Genomic DNA, 12,565 nt, shown 5'->3' with positions numbered 1-12,565 from the left:
CTAATGTAACTCTTACTACAACTGATAGCTAAGAAGACAATTATTAATACTCCTATAAATTAACAAAGGTTTCAAGAAGTTAAATGAACTTTCTCCATCTCACAAAAACAGAAGGGCCAGGCGTCTTATTCCAGCCCTCCTACCCAATCTGTCCTACCCCAGCTTTCCTTCTCCTGGCCTCCTACCCCAGTCCTCCTACCCCAGGCTTCTACTCCCACCCACCTACTCCAACCCTCTGATTCTAGCCTTCCTCCTCCAGCCAACTATTACTGGCCTCATAAACCCAAATACTTAGAAGGAAGGAAAGAAATTCACATAATTGAAAAAGAGAAGAAAAACTAATGTCTAAGAACCATTAACGATGGTCAGAAGAAGGACTTTTTGTGTTTATTTGTATAAATATCTAGTTCTTTAGAGAAGCGTGGCCTGGCTTTTCCATATTTTGTTGCTGTTTATTTGTGTGTTTCTATTTTTTACTTAGTTTTGTATTTTAACTATTTAGCGTAGCATATAAGTAATAGGTTTCACCATGGTGTTTTATCTTATTTTGTACTATTTTATTCTATTTGCTTACTTCTTTATTGAGACAACTAACACTGTAGACCAGGCCAGACTGGCTTGGAACTTGCAGCAACATTCCTACCTCTGCTTCCCAAGCGCTGGGTTAGAAGCATGTACCACCACCCTCACTTCAGCTGTTTACTCCTTAGGAAGTCCAGCACTGTGGCCTAAAGCAAAGTCATGCTTCCCAAATGAAGCATCATGTGCACATCCCAAGTTTAGGCCCAAATAGCAAAACCATTACCATGTACTCTACTGCTAGAGTCTGGTTTTCTATAAGGAACCCTAAGAAGGAAGTTTCAAACCTGAGTAATGAGACAAAAAAATTTAGACTTGCAAGGAGGGAGGGATAGGGTCAAACCTCACTTCCCACCCAAGGGCCACCAGCACTGAATTGGCAATAGAAACTGGGTTTTCTCAGTTCCAAGTGTGCATAAATCCAGGACTGGTCAACAACAAAGCCCATATTCTATTCTTTAGATTCACCAGCTTGAATCAGCCAACCTGTAGTTTCAGTAAGGATATGCAACTGATGAAAAAAATTGTTCTCCATCCCAATCAGGTTATCAACAAGTTTTAAAAATAAAATTAACTGGGACTGCAACTTGGAGGACTGAGGTAACCCCTCACATTAGATTTCCTAATAACTACAAGTTTGATATAGAATAAGTGATTTGATTAAACTTCTTGCCCCAAGAAAATTTCCTACTACATAGAAGGTACATAGTATGTACTTATTAAATAGCTATCTGGAGAGATGGATAGATGAACAGATGAATACTCGCTCTATCTACTGTTTCAATTTGGCTTTGTCAGTGTATGTGCGCTTTTAATGTTTGAATTACTAATTGAGGTTTTTTTTTTTCCTTTCATCGAAATCTTTAATCCCAACTACCCCCACCCTTGCTCAAAATGCCAAAAACCTACTTGTCTTCTGCCCCACTTCACTTTATGTCTGGATCCCATTCCAGAAGCCTCTGCCTATCAACACCCCCTTCTTCTTGAGTTCCCACTGCTGTTCAAACTCACTATTTCACAAAAGGGTGTTGAGGGGGGGAAGGACTAGTTCTTTGTGTCTCACAAATACTAAAATTTATGATAAAAAAATACATCTGGGAAATGTCTGCTTATGCTGAGGTAAACCACTCCTATTGCTTTGGGTCATCATCTGTGTGTATGTGTGTGAGTGTGTGTCCATGCAGGTACTCACAGGTATACAAGAGTACATGTTACATGTGTGTGGGAGCCGGAGGTTGATGCCATGTCTTCCTTAATTGTTCTCCACCTTATTATTCGAGACAGAGTCTTTCACTGAACCTGGAACTCAACCATTAGGCTAGACTGGACCATCAGGTCCTAGGGACTTCCTGTCTCTCCCTCTGGGACTGTCAGCATATATTGCCAAGTCCAGCATTTTACATTGGTGCTAGTGGAGCCAACCAGACTCTAGTGACTTCACAGCAGGAACTTTACTGAGCTATCTCTCCTCCCCAGCCCAGCTGTGATTCTAACGTCTCTGATACACTAAGGTGCATCTGACTCTGTAACATTTCCCAACCTCTTTGATCACTGAGATCTGAAAACATAACAAGGCTCCTATCCCTTAAGAGACAATCTGACACACACTGGTTGATGTTGTGTTCCATCTCCAATGGCTGGTGGATAAGTCTCTCAGCTACCCAAGATGATTGAAGCAACCATCAATGCAAAAGGCAAAGGCATAGAGTCATTGATCTTACATTCTAGAAATTCTGCTTGCTTCCCAGTTTATTTTTAGAAGATCCCTCCCTGATGGATCTCAGGCTCAATAATACACAAAGAGAGACCATTTTAAATCTAAACTTACCCTTTGTAGTCCTTGACTCTAGATAGAGAGACTAACTATGAAAAGTAACTTTGTGCCAAGTCCCACCAAGTCCCACCACTCTTCAGCCCCAAATAACAAACACTATATTAAATTTATACTGTTGGCTGATGGCTAGGGCTTCTTATTGGATAGCCATCTGTCTTAATTATTAACCCATTTCTATTAATCTAAGTATTTCCACATGGTTTTATCTTACTGGAGAAGGGTCTGGACCTGTTACTTCCTCTGCTACATGGTGTCTCTTTGTAGTCTCTCTCTATCTACCTTTCCCAGAATTCTTCTTGTCTCCTAGCCCCGCCTATCTTCCTGCCTCTATTGACCAAACAGTGTTTTATTCATCAACCAATAAAAGAAACACATATACAGAAGGACATTCCCCATCATCCTTAAGTATTTCCCAGGTGGCAAACTCAGTGAGTGTACGTCTATGTTACCAAATAAAAGTACTTCCTCCTTCCCCCACCTCCCAAATGCTGGCTGGGGTTACAGGCACACAGCAACACAGCTGGCTTAAAGGTGACCTCCATAACACTTCAAGGAGATGGGGCCAGGATGGGAAGATGGGAGGCAGAAGGTCATTGCAGCGCTGGGGTTTGGGGACAGGTTTGAGTTTCTCTTCTGGGCAGGATATTATAAAATCCAAACCTGTTCCCTCTGGAGTTTCTATTATGTTTGGATATGGGTGAGTTACAATGACACAGTACATTTCTGGCCTCATGATTCTCTCAGCCCAGCATAGGCTTTTGGCCACTTCACATGGTTTCTGTCAGAAAACTAAATTTCAACCAGGTGCAGCCCTGCTGATTAACATTATAATAGATTGTAATTACTTAACAAGCCCATATATACCCAGAGGAACTTGGAGAGAAATGTGTTTTGCCAAGTGAAGCTTTTATTTATGTAAAATAGTGCAGGCCTGCTCTGGAGTTCTTTCAGCCTGTGTGAAGCCCCTGGAAGCTGTGCAGGTACATGCTTCAGTGATCTCCATGAAGCAAGGGCTGGTGTCTCAAATTTCATGACTTGTCACTGCCAACTGCAAGGTTCTTTCTTGGGTGTTTTGTTTTGTTTTTTGTAGATAACATGCCAGTAAGAATTTAAAGTTGATTTTTAAGCTCTGCAAATAAGGACACGTGGTCTCTCTATATTTCCTCTTACCACAGCACTTTGTACAGGCCCTGAGGGTACCCAGCTCCCACTGGTAAAGAGTCCTTGGCATAGTGCATATTGACCTGTGGAAATAGCAGTGCACCGTCTGAAAGTCTTCAAAGACTTCCATAAAATCCTTCCTCCTCTCTTTAAACTGTACAAAAAGGGATTGTTTGTACAAAGCCAGAAGTTAGTGCATGTCTCAACCCTCACTAGAGAATGTCCTTTTGCAGTAGATGGAGATCAATACAGAGATTCACAACAGGACTACACTCAGACAATGTGTGTCTCAGGGGGACAGCTCAGTTCTCAATGAGCCGGTTGCATCACACCCTCTTCCTGCAAGTCTGGAGGGTCATTATGGAAGAGTCAAATGGAGTAGATGCCTACAGCGGAACGGTGGCTGTGCATGATCAAGCCAGACAGAAGCCTAACATGGATAGGGAGAATGAAGTCCCACCCCTGGCTGAGGTACCTGATGGCTGCTGAAGAGGGAAAGTAGTTTCCCTGAGGGATACTTACACTACGAGGTTGTCTGTACTCTAGTAGATGGTTCTATGCTCACAAACATAAAGCCAGCACTAAGTGGAGCCAGTGAGTTTATAAACAGACTTCGTGAAATTGGGAGAGGAGTGTAATAGGGTGGGTGGGAGAACCATTGGGGGAGGTTAGAGATTAATTTGATTTTTAAAAACACTCTATAAGTATGTATGAAATTCTCAAACAATAACAAGGATATGAAATACACTCAAATGCTTGCCATTATAGCCTTCTCAAACACATGTCAAGCTTTCATGCTCCCCAGAAGTAGGAACTGTGCCACACATACCTTCTGTCTCAACTACACCCCCATATCTACCCTTGTGCAGCACCATGGCAGGTAGTGAGAGAATACTATTTCTCTATTGGCATTCACCAATGCACTAGGCCCTGGCTAGACTGTTGAGAGGACAGAAATGGTTAAAAGCTTCCGAATTTATAAAACTTCTGCCTCATTGTTAGATAAGATGAGTAAGAAAAATATGAAGTATAAGAGGCAAAGATAAGGAAAAGAGAAACCATGTAAAGAAGTGTATAAAATGGAAATGGAGAGAAAATCCAATGACATATACATATAAAAATGTCATAGAGAAACCCATTATTTTGTGTGCTACCTTAAAAAGTAATAAGCCTTTAAAACTAAAGAAGTAAAATGTCTGAGAAAGCCAGGCATGGTAACTGAAATCCCAGTACTTGGGAAGCTGAAGCCAGAGAACTGAGGGCGTGCGATTCGCCTGAGCTACATAATAAGGCTTGTTCGCAAAACAATAATCAAATAATCAAGCTAAATCATAAGTCTTGAAAGACAGTGACATTTTGGATAAGACCACCAGAAAAGACTTGACCGGGAATGTTACATTTGAATAAATGTTTGACCCAGGAGACTCTTTGTAGAAGAAGCATTTTAGAAGGAGAGAGAAATGAAGGAAGGCTTAGGCAGGTAGGTAGGTTCATGGTGAGCATGTCTAAGGTAACCCTCAGGTTCTCATGACTAGCGACTCACACATAAGGCGAAGGTAAAGAGCAGTAGGCAACAAGCCAGGGAGGCCCAGAAGGCCTGGCTGGGTTGTCTTACAGGAAGGAATTGGGTTTTCCCCCCTGAGGCATTTTTTCGACCAAGTTCAGACAAGGGGGAACCAATTACCGGACTGTTGAGATAATCCAGATACAACATAAGTGGCTTGGGCTGAGGAGAGACATGGAAAATGCTAATGCTTGGGATCTATTCTTATGGCAGATGCTGCTACTACGTAGGACTGGATATAGTGTGGAGGTGAAAATGAGGGGCATCAAGGACTAGATCTAGAAAGGCAGAGTTGACAGCACTTGAGCTGAAGAAAATAAGCTTAGGTTGAGAGGGGGTAATTGGGCATAAGATACCATATGTATTGGTTTTCAGATGTTCCATACTCAATCAAATGTCATTGATGAGAAGAAAGGCCTACATATAAATTCTGGAGCTGCAAGCTCGGTATGGTCTGGAGACAGGAATCTAAAGCTAACAGCAGTGAAAATCTGTTGAAATCCTCAGACTAAATAAGGCTGGTACAGTCAAAGCAAACACTAGCTCCCAAATGCTCCTATTTCTGATCATCTCCCATAAGTAGAGTATGACCACTGGCTGGTCCACCATGCTCCAGTCGATGCCCACACACCTTAGAGTAGCAGCATGGGACTGCAGTTGACAAGCTTTGAAAAATGAGGACACAAAGTTGGGTGGGTAAGGGGGAGTAGATCTGGGAGGAGTCGTGGAGATGAGTATAATCACAAACACTTAGTATATAATTCTCAAAGAAGTAATAAGAGAATAAAATTGTTAAGTATGAGTAAATTAAATTTATTTTTAGACTATCAAGACTTTCCATAAAAACACACTCACAGAGTGAGGAGAAAAAAAATATCTTTCACTGGGCCATATGTTCATCTTAAGATGTCCATCTAAATCCATGAACATCGACACATAATTCTTCAGACATTAACAAAATTGCTGGAATGCAATGTGGCCAGATCTTTTGCTGTGAGCTTCACAGGACTGCCTTACTTCATTCACACAACAACCCCAAGAGGAATGAATTCTCATTTTCCTATTTTATAAACCAAGAAATAGGCATCTGGGGCTTAAGTCACAAGTCCAAAGTCATAACTGGTGAGTGTCTGGGAAATACAGTGAGAACTCAAGGTGACCACTGGGGAGAAGAGAGCCTCAATTATTCACTACATTGGCTAGGTGCTGGGGGGGAGAGACAGAGATGGAGAGACAGAGACAGACACACACACACACACATACACACACACACACACACACACAGAGAGAGAGAGAGAGAGAGAGAGAGAGAGAGAGAGAACACAGATATTGCTTGACTACCATGAGGCAGGAATCTGGATATGCTAGCCCTAGACCAAGGACTAATTGGGAAGATAGTTAGATGATACCCTATATGCCGAGGGAAGTCTTACTGAATTATATAGCAAGTATCACATGAACAGGGAAGGCATCTACAAAGGAATCTTGAATGGGCAATTCCCATCCTAGCCATGCCCCCTTTATAAATCCTTTCCACTTCATTCTGTCTACAAAAAAAAAAAAAACAATGATACAGAAGGTTTTCAGAAATTCCCTAAGAAGACTGAGATATGCCTTTGTACAAGGATCTCAACAGGAGGAGCCCTGTTTAACAGGACCAGAGCCCCATGACCCATAGGATATCAGAATCAGAACAGCTAGGGGGTGGACACTGGCATTGGTGCTGTAAGATCCTTCCCCAGGTGAATCTTGTTGACCAAGGAAGAGCCCAGTGCTGGGGGATTCAACACTACAATTATCAGACATTCCTTGAGCAGATACTGAGGGGCAGGCATTGATCCAAGCACACTGTGTGTATAAACTCAATTTCCCCACAACCACCATTTCAGGCGGATGATTTCACCATCATCCATTTTTTACAGAGGAAGAAACCAAATCTCAGAAAGGTTAGATGGCTCGCTAAAGGTCACAGGAGAATTAGGTCAAGGGGAAAGGTGGCCTTAAAACCCAAGTAGTCTAGCCCCAGCAAGGACTCTCTACAGCTGCCACAGGGAGTTTCAGGCTTCACTTTGCCATACTGGGGAAGAAAAAAAACCTCCTCTCCATCAGATTGGCCTGTGGTGTGTCTGTGGTATATCTTCATGGCTGCTAATCGAAACAGGAGGATGTAGCCCACTACAAGTGATACTGCCCCTGGACAGATGGTCCTGAGTTACATGAGAAAGTCAACTGGGTGTGAACCAGAGGAAGCAAGCAAGTGGCCAGCGTTCCTCCATGTCTCAGCTTTGGTTACCACCTGGGACTTCCCTTGCTGATGCACTACAAAATAAAATAAATCCTTTCCTCTCCCAGTTGGTTTTGGTCAGAGTGGCTTATCCCAGTGACAGAAAGCAGACCAGGACAAATAGTCTGGAGAAAGAACTGCCCCCTCTCAAAGGGTGAGGACCTTCAGACATGAATGGTAAATTATAAATCCATCAGTGCCAGGTATCAAGGACTCGGGAGACAGAGACAAGCAGGCGGACCTCTGAGTTCAAGGCTAGCCTGGTCTACAGAGTGAGTTCCAGGACAGCCAGGGCTACACGGAGAAACCCTGTCTCTAAAAGCACTAAATAGATCATAATAAATAAATAAGTGTGCCTGTGACAAGATACATCAAGGGAGTGGCCCAAACTAAAGATGTCTGCCAACACGGTACAAATGGTCAAAGAGAGAGGCAAGCTCAGTTTGTATATTATAAGTGAGAAAACCCAGAGAGTAAAGGGGCCAGCAGCTGTCATCCATAGGCTGCCCTCAGAGCCTCCTCCCTAGCTTGCATCCCCTAAGCAAAACCCACCACACTTTTCCTTTATCCAACCTCTGCCTCAAACATGAATACACAATATGTATAGCTGACACAGTTATCCTTACAAGTCTTGTTTTAAGAAATCTGGGACTAGGAGATGACTTAGCCAGTACCAGGCTTGTTGCCCAAATCTAGGACCCATTCAAAAGCCAGGTGCTGCCTCAGGGGTCTGTAACCCCAGCACCCTGCCTATGAGGCCTGACAGGTGGATCCCAGTAACCCACTGGCTAACCAGATCAGTGGAAACAAACTTCCATTTAGTGAGGAGACTTTGTCTCAAAAACTAGAGGGCTGATGAGATGACTCAATCCCTAAAAGTGCCTGCTGCTGAACCTGACTATAAGCTTGGACCCTGGAACCCACAGGGTGAAAGAAGAAAAATACTCCTGTAATTTGTCCTCTGACCTCTACACACACACACACACACACACACACACACACACACACACACACACACGTAAGTGTGCATAGTGTGCATGTTAAGTAAACAAAAATAAGTAAAGGAAAAATAATGTGGCCATCAATTAAAAAAAAAAAGACATTTTGACACCAACCTCTGGCCTCCACAGAATCTGGAGCCCTTCCTCTGCCCACAATTCTTATTCTAGCTATAGTTCTCAAAGCAAGCAACTCAAAGGACCAGCCACTAAAAATGTAGACTCCTCACCATTAGCTCAAGCCACAGAATCCACAGCTCTGAGGGGGCAGGGCAGAGTACCTATCTTCCTGATACCTTCCCCTAGTCACTCCTATGCACACCCAAATCAGTAGCATTTCATGTAGTCAAAAGCATAGTTTGAATCTGTTCTTTGCTTTGCTTTAAACTATGTCTACAGCAGCCCCCTCTGTCGTCATAACCTGAAATGTCTTTCTTCTTTCCTGTCTGGAAGACAGTTCCTACAGCCTGGACTTTTCACATTGTAAAATCCACCCTAGTCCTCTAAATGTTCTTCTACTCTGGAGTTCCATCCTTAATGGTGTTAAAGAGCACTGGGATGAGCGTCCTTTATATTTTACATCTATACTTATTTGGATGTGAACCAAGAAAACACCAAGTCCAAACCTGTGGTTCTGTATGGCTTGAGAAAAGATTGGTACAAAGTAAAAATCAGTTTGGTTTCTTTGTTTTGTTTGTGTGGGGTTTTTTTGGTATTAAATTATAGCTCAGGTGGCAGCCAAATGAAAAGTCTTAAATTGTGTAAACTTGGTTCTATCTTGTCCTCAGCTTAGCCATACTTATCTATCCCCACAGCCCTGGGCATAGGAGCTGTCCATGCCTCTCCATGCCTTTCTGTTGGCAATGAACATGATTGGTACATTGTATCCTCCACAGATATGTCTTTGAACATGCCCAACACTTTTACACTCAATGTGCATACCTCCTTCCAGAAGGCTTCCTGGATTCTCCCAGCCCTCCTAACACACTCTCGATTTGAACATCCAACCTATTTTAGTGCCACTCATTTGGAACTGAATTACCACCTAAGTATCCTTTCTGTACAGAAATGCAAACTCCTTGATAGTAACCTGTGGCCTCTTTTTTTTTTTAAATTATTATTCCTGGGTTAGTTAGGAAGGTAAGTTTCCATTATAGAATTTGATCACACGAGGGGAACCAACCCAGTAGACAGGTGAGTACATAGGTGGCTGAGATATTCCACAGTAAAGAGATGACCAGCGACTTTATTCTCTCCTTCATGTTCTGCACATCTGATTACTTCAAGCCAGGCTTCAGAGCCATACCTACAAAAAGGTTCATCTCTTCCAAGTAGAGAGCACAAAGTCTAAGCCCAGGAAATTCTACCTGCAGCTGTGATGCTGTGGGTGTACTTGGGTGACTGACATAGGGAAGGTGGCTCTTTTGCAACTTGTCTCTGATTCCAGGCCAGCCAACAGCCCATATTCATTTCAGAGAGCAGCAACAGCATCCCTCAGTCAGAACCAGCTCCGCCACTAGATTCATTCTTTGGGCTGTTCTCGGTCTTGTTTTTAATCTGTCCAATGCCTGTCATATTCAATTCACACTTGCTACAAGGCAGAAGAGATAATGATTTTGAAAGCACTTTACGTTATCGCACACAATAAAAATGTCAGGGCCACAGCATATGAATCTGCAGGGCTAATAAATAGCCTGGGAAGCCAGACAGGCTGTTCCCCACTGGGCAAACAGTGAGCAATGGGAGGTGAGGGCTCAACCTCCAACCCACCTGTGCTTGCCATGCGACCTTGGGTGCCCACTTAGCCTCTCTGGAACTCAATGTCCTTGTCTGGAAATTTTGCCTGTGCACTAGAAGATCTGATCTAGGGCCAAATCCAGCATAAATGGAAGAACCTTGGAGAATGGCTATCAAGCAATGAGCGCTGAGTGCACACTTCCTAGAAGAGCTGAGGAGAGAAGGTAGCATCCTGTTCTGCCCTGCATCTGGAGTAGACCCCAGTTCAGTGCTGCCAGGGACACTCAGATGCAGCCTTCAGACTGGAGCTGCATGTGGAAACACACAGACCTGCTCATCACCATCACTGCTCTCAGCCCACTGTTTACCCGCTCTTAGCACCTCCTGCAAGAACGCCCCACCTTCCTGCTACTGAAGTCAAAGTTTTCTTCCCCTTTTTATGCAAAACCACACATGTTTAGCACTCAAGTCTGTTTCTGAAGTTAGCTGTTCCCTCCATGGCCCTTTGGGCATCACTGTGGATAACAGTAAAATGACAGCAGGCCAGAAGGGAAGGAAAGCAGAGTTCAGGATCCTAGGGTTTGCCTGCTGTCTAAAGTGGAAGCCACAGTGTCCTAGCGCTCAGCTCATGTGGCTTACTAGGGTTGCCCTAAAAGCCCCATCAGTAACCATGGTTCCCGGAAGGCTCTATCACAGCCAGGAGTATTAAAAGAACAGGGTTTTGTTTTGTTTCCCCCTAAAACTCTCTGTCCTTGAAAAATATGTTTAAAAAATATGATGTAGTGATATGCCAAGGACATGTGCACCCTGTGACCCCTAAGATATTGATGAAGTTATCTGTGTTCTCAGCAGAAAGTGGTTCTTCTACAGCTCTTCATGAGGCAACACAGACAGCTCTCTGTGCAAACCAAAGAATCTTGAAAATATATTCATCCATAGCAACACTTGCTCCAGATAGAAACATGTAACAAACCTGAAGACAGAGCTATTTATTTCCCAATTTAACACTGTTCCTCTGAGAAGTGAGGGGGTGGGGGAGGATTGGTTTCTCTAACTGTCCAAGTGCCAAGGTTGAATGCATTCGGTTTAAGGTATATCAGCAAGACCTTTTTAATCCAAATCCCTAATATTTGACAGTGAAATCAATTAACAATGAACATAATTTCAGAATTAGTGTCTTGGCAATCAAAGCATGGACACATGTCATCTTCAGATTCCAAGTCCTGACTTCCTATAACCACAGACAGAGACTTTTTTTTTTTAAATACAGCATTCTAAACAGATGGGCAAAACTAGCTGGCCTAATGTTTCTGGGACTCACACCTTCTTGTAGGTCAGCAGATGAACTAACCTGTGATTTTGGAACAAGAAGGCTTCCTAACGGAGGGATCTATAAAACTACTCACTGGGCTACCCAGGACAACGCCAGGATGCACAGGAAACCTCCAGTCTGAGCTCCACGTGTCTCTCCAAGGACTGAAAGACCCACCCACACACAGTCACTTACCCAGCCCACCATGCTCTTGCAGAAGGTACCAACCAGGTCCCCTCCACCAAGCTATGTACCTGCATTCTGGGGCTCTCCCAACTTGCAAGCCCCTTGTACTGCCCATTTTCAGGAGGGCGCAGAGCAGACAGGAGATAGCGCCCACATGCTAAATCCCATCTTTCTTATCCTAATGTGCATGTCTTTCCAGCTACGAAATGAAATGTGCCTCTCAAGGAAATTGAGAGGTATGTGCACAAACACATCCAATCCTGAAGCAGCAAGTCTTTCCCTGGGACCCCGGGCTACTGGACGTGGAGGGGTTGGACTCACCCAATCCTCGAAGTGACGGCTCCCATTCTGCAGCAGCTCCTCGAACTGGATGGTGCAGTTGGCCACGAAGTCATCGTAGCCTATAGGAGCATCGTGAAAGACAGCCAGCTCGATCTTGCGCCCATTGCACACATCGGTGACGAACTCATCGTGCCAGGCCGGGCTGTTGGTCTTCTGCTTGGTGGCTGTTTGGCCGATGCGCGAGTCGTCCACGTTGAGAGCAATGTAGGGGTCCAGAAGAAAAGTCTGTGGCCGGGGTCCCACCGCATGGCGCAGCGACCAGGCTGTGGGCTTCAAGCTCACGGCCTCACAGATTTTGATCTTAAGAAGGCCATTGAACACTACCATGGTCGGGACAGGGAACTGGAGCCGGGGTCACTCAGTCCGCCCCGAGGGCAGGAATGAATAGCAGGCAGCAGGCACGCTGGGAGCCTAGGGGACTCCTGGGTCCCCTCTCGCCCCACCCCACTCTCTCGCTACACCTTGTGGCGCTGCGCCCTGGCGCCGGCGATTCTCAGCGAGTGCATGTATTTCCTCGCCGGATTCCTAACGGAAAACAGGGAGGGGGGAGAGCTGGAGACGTCCGTTT

At 44.2% G+C, this 12,565-nt stretch overlaps 1 protein-coding gene across 2 annotated transcripts in view; it reads right to left on the bottom strand.

The window, feature by feature from the left end:
- Nucleotides 1-12,324, bottom strand: part of Prkce (protein kinase C epsilon) — a 496,185-nt gene extending 483,861 nt beyond the window's left edge. For both annotated transcript variants that reach the window (XM_051175213.1, XM_051175214.1), the window contains exon 1: nucleotides 11,977-12,324. In XM_051175213.1, coding sequence (XP_051031170.1) covers nucleotides 11,977-12,324 — 348 coding nt within the window. The remainder of the gene's footprint in view (nucleotides 1-11,976) is intronic.
- Between the last annotated feature and the right edge of the window lie 241 nt (nucleotides 12,325-12,565).

This window comes from Phodopus roborovskii, unplaced genomic scaffold (assembly GCF_943737965.1).
Source record: "Phodopus roborovskii unplaced genomic scaffold, PHOROB, whole genome shotgun sequence".
Classification (NCBI taxonomy): domain Eukaryota; kingdom Metazoa; phylum Chordata; class Mammalia; order Rodentia; family Cricetidae; genus Phodopus; species Phodopus roborovskii.
The sequence above is the reverse complement of the archived record's forward strand: the minus strand, read 5'-3'. Positions and strand labels throughout refer to the sequence as shown.